The sequence below is a fragment of the Brassica napus genome, chromosome A5 (genome assembly GCF_020379485.1).
Source record: "Brassica napus cultivar Da-Ae chromosome A5, Da-Ae, whole genome shotgun sequence".
Classification (NCBI taxonomy): domain Eukaryota; kingdom Viridiplantae; phylum Streptophyta; class Magnoliopsida; order Brassicales; family Brassicaceae; genus Brassica; species Brassica napus.
The window spans coordinates 19,177,769-19,185,795 of record NC_063438.1 but is presented as its reverse complement, the minus strand read 5'-3'; the positions used below and the strand labels follow the sequence as shown (position 1 = coordinate 19,185,795).

General features: G+C 36.5%; 1 protein-coding gene across 1 annotated transcript; it reads left to right on the top strand.

Moving 5' to 3' along the window:
- Positions 1-6,448: 6,448 nt before the first annotated feature.
- LOC106455061 (putative cysteine-rich repeat secretory protein 17) lies at positions 6,449-7,733 on the top strand. Its single transcript, XM_013897111.3, has 2 exons — positions 6,449-6,934; positions 7,144-7,733. Exons 1-2 carry the CDS (start codon positions 6,614-6,616, stop codon positions 7,597-7,599), a joined length of 777 nt encoding a protein of 258 aa, XP_013752565.1. The 5' UTR covers positions 6,449-6,613; the 3' UTR covers positions 7,600-7,733.
- Positions 7,734-8,027: the final 294 nt, after the last annotated feature.

Sequence of the window (8,027 nt, the reverse complement as noted above, 5' to 3'; positions counted from 1 at the left end):
GCTGCGAATGCACTCAAGGGAGCCTAGAAGGTTGGAGATCTTCGCAAAACGGGCCTAGAACTCAACACGGAGTGCATCCTTGGCCTCCTTGACCGCACGGCTCGCCGACCCTTCACCACTTTTGATCTGACACTGAAGTCGACGTACCTCCGAGGACTTGGTCTTCTTGGCCTTCTTCTCCTTAAGAAAAGAACTCGCCGTTTTTCCAAGGTCCCTCTCAAACTCTCCGATCTGAACCTTGAGCTTAGTTATCTTTGCGGAATGAGAATCCTCGAGAGCTTTCAGGATGGCTTCAGATTCAGACAGTCTGCCCTGCATCTCGGTCAAATCTCTCGCAAGATGACAAACCTCAGAACCGCATTCGCTGATCATCCCATCAGTCAGCAACACAAACTGCGAGATAAGGTAAAACAATTAGAGATGCAAAGCAAAACAGGGCTAACCAAGACCTCACGCTCTAAGAATAAAAACCCAAAGTGAAGAACAAACCTTCCCGCGGAATCCTGACGCCAGATTCAATCCTTCCTGCTGCAAAGATTCCCGGTCGTTGCCCCTGACAAACTTTCTCTTTCGGCCCTTTGGTTGAACAACCGGAGTAGCGCTAGGAGCATGCAACGCTAGGACAATCTCCTTCCTAGCTGGAGGAGGAAGGATTGACTCAGCAGCCTTTTCGTTGTCCTCAATGAGAATCGGAGTCGTAGACGATCCAGAAGGCTGCGCTAAAGCGTCTGGCACGAATGGAACACCCGTTTCAACTTGCGCTCCCGTACCTTGCAGAACCTGAACCTTGGGTTCGTGGGTCGGAGTGACGACCAGAACGGAAGAAGACGGGAGCTCGGCGTCAGTATGGGCAGTTTCCTTCTCAGCCTTACGATGAGCCATCTTCTCTCGGAAAGAGAGGAATCCGGCGACACAGGCTGGGCATTGTCCGAAAGGGTTGACTCTGGCGCCTGGGAGGAGGCCTCAGCCATCTCAGCATCATGACCCTTCATGTCGTTTTGGGAGGAAGACATCTTGAGAGCTAACATGAGAAAAGAAGCTAGAGAGAGCTTGGAAAGAGAGAAATGTGTGAAGGGAATGAAGGATGGCAGCTTACTACTTATAGAGGTAGGAGTTTAAGATTTTGATTTATTATATATATATATTTCTTCATCAATATTTTTCCGCTGAATTTTGGATATAAAGTCGTCCAATACGCCTATCTTGCCTAACTCGCCAAACCGCATGCTAGAATCTCATCTTAATCGATGATTCTAACGGGTTGGGGGGCTAACTGTTGGGGTCAAAAACGGACACGACAAAGTTAACATCCAAATATCCGTAAAAATCAACATGAACGTTTTTACGAAAAGTATTCTTCATAAAGATGACTTTTACGAAAAGTCTTGTGGTAAAATATTGCATTGATCTTGGTTCATGGATCGAAACTAAACACCCGTAGCCCAAGAACACGTTCATGAAACTTCAGAAAAGGATGCAAACAAGGTCGCCATATAACGAACAACCCGCGAACGAGCTGGTCGCTACGTAGCGACTGACCCACGAATGAGTCGGCCGCTACGAAGGGACCGACCAAATCACTCGGTCGGTCGCTACGTAGCGACCGACCAAGCCTCTCGGTCAGTCGCTATGTAGAGACCGACCCGCGTACGAGTCGGTCGCTACGTAGCGACCAACCAAGCCACTCGGTAGCGACCGACCCGTGAACAATTCGGTCACTACGTAGCGACCGACCAAGCCATCCGGTCGGTCGCTACGTAGCGACCGACCAAGCCTCTCGGTCGGTCGTTACGTAGCGACCGATCCACAATCGAGTCGGTCGCTACGTAGCGACAGACCAATCCATTTGTTTGGTCGCTACATAGCGACCGATCCATCGCGGACCCAGTCGCTACGTAGCGACCAAAATGTCTCGGACATCTATCAACGGGTACGATCCAAATCCGTGCATTTTAGTATGTTCCTCAATGGTAGCTCCCACAGACCGCAGCCATATCATTTCTCACTTCCATCGATTAGAGTTATTATTTAAACGTAACGATAAAGATCGCGGAAAGTTTTTTCTTATCAATAAAAATCGTGATAAACGTTTCGAATCGAAAGACACGATTAGAAACCCTCTTATGATTTTTTAAGGAAAAGCTCATAAATACTATGACGGTTTATACTTAGTCCGCAAGAAAGAATAAATGTCAAATTTCCGCAGATAAATGTTAAGTTTCTGCGGATAATCATGAAGATCGAGAAAAATGGAATATCTCCATTTTCGAGTTATGACGGCTTAAGGGTAGGAAGGGAAAAGCTCAAACCGACCTTGGAGGGAGTATATAAGGAGTCCTAGGCGAGAGGCAAAGGAGAAAACTTAACACTTAGAGCATTTAGATATCTGAGAAATTAGGGTTTTCCTTACTTTCCTAATTTAATCGGAAATCGACAGTGCGAATTTTGGTTCCCACAAGGCTTAACTCTGTTCTATGATTCAAATTATAAGGTTAATATAATTTACACGAATAATAAACATTGATACAGAACATAATGAGAACTTCATATTTCTATCATTTATCTATGGTGACACAATGCAAAGAGTTAATGGACCAGGTTTTGGGAAAGATTGACAAGAACATGTACAAATTGGGATGAACCATGGTTTGTTATTGGAGATCGCAATGAAATAACTAGTAATCATAAAAATATGATGGAACTCTGAGACATGCATATAATTTTATTGAATTATCATTTGATGGAGTTTCCAATCCTGAGAAATACATTTTCATGGAGTGGGCGAAGAGGGGGACATGTTATCAGATGTCGACTCGACTGGGCTTGAGGGAATAATGATTGACATAACTTATTTCTCTGTTTGTATGTCGAATATTTAGATATGGTTTTGGATCATTAGCTTCGAGAGAGGATACAATTATAAGGAAAAAAGCAGTTCTGGTTTGACAAAAGATAGATTGGTAACGAGGGTCTCATGTCAATATCAAGAGGATGAATTTTAAGGGATATAAGGCACGATACTAGAATAGTAGACAAAATACATAGATGGCAACATAAGATTTTGGTTTGGAGGAAAGCGGATTCACATATTAGGAAGAAGAAAATAAATATTCTACATAATGCTTTTAGAGAAGTACAAAATCAACACAATAATAACACAAGGTTCTCTCCAGAGATTGACACATCAGATTTTTAGATAACTATGAAAGTGACATGTCAATAAATGAAAAAAGTTAGAAAAACCAATCAAAATATTTTAAATTTACATATCATCTTACACGTCATTTTCAACAATTTGTTGTTTCGTCTACTGCGTCTGAATTTAACTCTCCAACAACTTATGTTCTTGAAGTCACAAATAACTCATCAGCCATGAATATGACTTATCGAGTTCTATCTTTACTACTTGGTCATTAGTTGTCTCATCATCAACTACGAGAAGGAAAACACATCCAAGTTTCGTAAGCTGGATTTTTGAATCAAAGTTAAGAAGTTACTTAAGGTTGGGTGTTGTTGCTCAGTTGTGTATCTACTGATTCTCGAGCTTTCATGGATTATTGTTCTAGCTTGGTTCTACACAGTTGGCATAAAGAAAAAATAATGAACTGTTTCTGCAGTCAACAAATGTATTTTCTAGCTTGGTTCTACACATATGGCATAAAAAAAAAACAAGTTATTTTTGCAGTTAACAGGTGTATCACGGCACATTGCTGGTAGAACTTTTCCTAGACAGAAAGTGTATCTCGTCACATATTGTTTTTAAGGAAAAAAATTGGTCGTAATAACATTAGTTATAGTTAGATACATGATACATCACACATGTTCTTCTTTTCTCCCCTTTTTGTTTCTTGGTCAAGCTTTAAACCGATAAACAATGTAAAATGCATATGCTGGAATTATTGTGTCTTAGTTTAAAATTAAAAGTTGAAAGGGGATAATATATCTAAACTTACTTTGCATTCAATGTCAGCCCAAGATAAATAAATTACTTAATGGTTTAAATGAAACTATCAACAATTTTTCAAACTATGGTTACCTTACAAAGGTATAAGGATTAGAAAAGAGAGGTGGCAGACCTAGAGCAAGAGGGGATGTGGCATTTGTTATTTTTCCACTAATAACAAGTTTTTTTTTAGAACACAAGTTTTGAGTTTATATAAATATATATAAACTCAGCATTTAGTTTTAACAAAATGGTGTAACCCCCAGCCAAAAATAATAATGGATCCGAAGGAACAAATATTTCTCTTTGGTCTTACAAAACGTTGGAAATGGTAGTAAACAAAAAAAATTTGGTGTTACAAAAAAAAAGTAGCGAGCAAATAGTAGAATAAATATAAAACATACATCAATACTATAATAAGTCGGGAGTATATCAGTTCTTTATAATAAATATAAAACATAATATAATATATATGAGATAAATTTAAAAGTAAAGTGGTATTTTCAATTTGAAACATGAAAGAGAAATATACATAAAAGCTAAGACCATATGCAAAATAATTAAAAATGTATTTTGATGTCATGTAAGCATATAAACTATATATTTAAGCTTTGATGTTATCCATTTTAAATAGTTATTTTTATATTTAATACCAGAGTTGATTATATTTATATCTTATTTAAATATAAATTTTATCTATTTTTCTTTTATCAAAGATATAATATATATTTTTAAACAATTGAAAGATCCAAAACATCCCGAGGCGGAGCCCGGGTTATTTTCTAGTGGTTTGACAAAATCATATGAGGAACTGAGGAAGTAATGGCGATCTTTCAGAAACTAAAAGAAGTTTATCATGACGAAAAGCAATATTGCAAACATAAGAGTAGGAATATGTGACATGTAAAGAGATAGTGATGTATATAAGTATTTGGAATATTTCTAAATATTTTGTTATTTATTTTATTAGTTATATTAATTTAGATAATTACCTTTTATTTGTATTTTATATATTTTAGTGATTTTTTTCTATTTTAATTAATATTAGGGTTTTCTAGATTTAAAGATTTTTTTATAAATAAACATTAAAACCTAAAATTGTAATACGACTTTGATAATTAATAAACTAGATTTTGCTTTATACCTTATACATTGTTCGATTTGATTAAATTTATCAAGTAGGAAGTTGATCTAAAGAAGCTATTGAAAGAAACTATTGATCGATCCAATAAAAGGTTTCTAATAACCCTAAAGTTTCTTTATCAGTCCAATCTATTTGTTCGCTGCATCAAATAGAAATACACAATTTTACCACACGCACTGACAAAAAAAACAAAGATGCATTCAGAATAAAAACGCCGTGTTGTATGATAAAGAGGATAATAATCAAGAGAAAAAATACTTAACTGATTCTTATTTATCTCATCATAGTTACTAAGTCGACTCTGAGTTATGCACACACGCTTCTAAAGACGTATAAAGACACAAAACCATTTTTTTTCCTTATTACGAGAATGCTATTTTCAGTATATTCTAATAACAAATTAAAAATAGAAAAATAAAGAGTGATTCGTCTATGGTATCTTGGATGAAAACGATATAGAAGACATAACTTTTCCCAGAAAGAGAGAACTGTAGTTAGTTATTACATGTGAAAACTTTGTCTCGCTTATGTTATGTGCGATTGTTTTTTTTCTTTAATCTCTCTCGCCCTTCTGGTCAAGGACCTCTCCAACATTGCCTCAAACAGCTTTTGGGATACGAAATCACAACTTGTTTCGTTGAATGAACGCCTAAGCAGAGCTCTGTGCTGATCTGAAGCTGAACCAAGTCATTGATGTCATGTTGAGATTTGTTTTGGTAAACTTTCTTTTGATGGTGCAGAGGCAGTGTCGCTTCAATAAGGTAATCAACATTGTGTACTTAATGGTTCTTATTTGGTTCGAAGGTTGCTGACATTTCACAAGAAAGGGCTAAAGAAATATAGTAAGCCGAGCACTAGGTATAAATACTCTACATTGACCAAAACTCAAGGAAACTTCAGGTTAAAAGTGACGGAAATTGCTCTTGTTGCTGACACTAGCTGGTAAATTGATGACATAATTGTCATGTTGTGATAGAAGATGATAGAAGAGAAGCTCTCGGTAATGAACCCTACAATGTCCAACTTCTTACCAAGTTCAGTGATATTAGAATCCGGTCAAGACGTCACTGGCAAATCCTTTGTTACAGAGGTAAACTACATAGCAAACTAATTTAAAAGCTCGGTCTCTAAATCAAAAATACAATTCACCTGAGACTTTGGTTTTCTTATAATGTGGGCAGGAGGAGCTGGCATGGTAATAATTAATTAACAAGTGAATTCCTTCATTTCAGGTTAGCACCATACGAATCGTGTGAATTAAGTCACACCTCTGTTGTTTTTCATTTTTTTCAGCCTTCTTGTCGCTGCAAATAAGTCTCAACCTTCAACTCTTCTCTCCTCTCCATACAAAGTGTAAACTTTATTTTCTACAAACTGACCTTTTCAAACAACTTTCGTATCGGGTAACCAAAAACAATAAACTCTATATAGGTAGGGCATATATCAATTCAGTATCAAAATCACTAAACATCAATCCGAACAAATCATCTTTTATTAAAGGCCACTGAGAAAAATAATACAAAACAATGTATTCTTCATCGTCGACTGTACCAAAACGCGTCATTTTGATCCATGTCTTGGCGATACAACTTCTCCTTATAAACAGCGAATTGTCCTTAAACACAACCAATGCGTATCTCAACCACAAATGCTTGGTTAGTCAAGGAAAATACAAGCCGGGAAGTAAGTACGAGCAACGCTTAAAATTTATCATCAAAAGGTTCTATTCGGTCAGTAACAAAGGTTACCAAGGGTTCGGCGATTCTACTTTATCCGCTATCATCCAGTGCCGCGGCGACTCCTACGGGCCCAAGTGCCACGACTGCTTTGCCACCGCCTTCGCTGCTGTAATGTCACATCAATATTTTTTTTTGCTAAAGCACATCAATATTTATAATTAGTTATCTTTCTAAATTTTTTTATTTTGTAAATAAATGTGCGCACAGCTAATTTTGTTAACATTTAGCATAAGATAAAAACTACTTATTTTATGTTAATTAGTCTCCTGCAATCTCGTTATTGATTGTGGCGTAGATATTTAAAATGTGTATTACAGCTTCGCAGGAGATGTCCGTGGTACAAGGGGAGGATAATATGGTATGACCAATGTCTTCTCTCGATTGATGCCAAATATTCTATTGGGCAGATCGATTACAACAATAATTTTTGTATGTCCAACGCTAAGAAGTTGGGAGGAGATGCATTCGCGTTTATAATAACTTGGAATACTTTCATGGACAATCTGACGACTTTAGCTGTTGATAATAACACTAACAAGTTAACACCATTCTACTCTGCGGGGAAGACGTGGTTTAAGGGTGATATGTTGTATGGAATGGTGCAGTGTACGATAGATTTAAACCCAAACGCTTGTTGGGAGTGTATGGTATTTAATAGCATACATTTTCAACATTGCTTGAATGATAAACGAGGAGCGAGATTTATGAGTAGGAGCTGTACTTTTAGGTTTGAGTTTTACCCTTTTCTTGCCAAGCATGTCCAAAGTATTTAAAGAGCTAAATAAATATTTAACTTTTTGTTTGAATTTTTTTCAGTCAAAAGTTTATGTAACATCAAGTGCTACTCTTTTTTTTTCTTTTTCATGAATGTTTAAAGAAAAAAACAACAAAATAATGAGTGAATAAGAGAGTGCTCGTCTATTTTGTTGCTTTATTCTTATGATTTTATCAAATGTCTTTTAAATTCTTTTCTCATAGTTTTTCATTTTTATTTAGATTGTGATATATGTTACAAATGATCTGGAACCAGAGCCAACAAGGCATTTAATACATCCATACAAGAACAACCATATCATAATTCACATCATGTTCTTGTGAATTGTGACAATAATTAAAAACAATATAACGGTGAATAACTTAGCGTGTCTATAATTTAAACTGTTTTAGAGAAGATTTGATGTTTCAAAATATAAGATGTTTG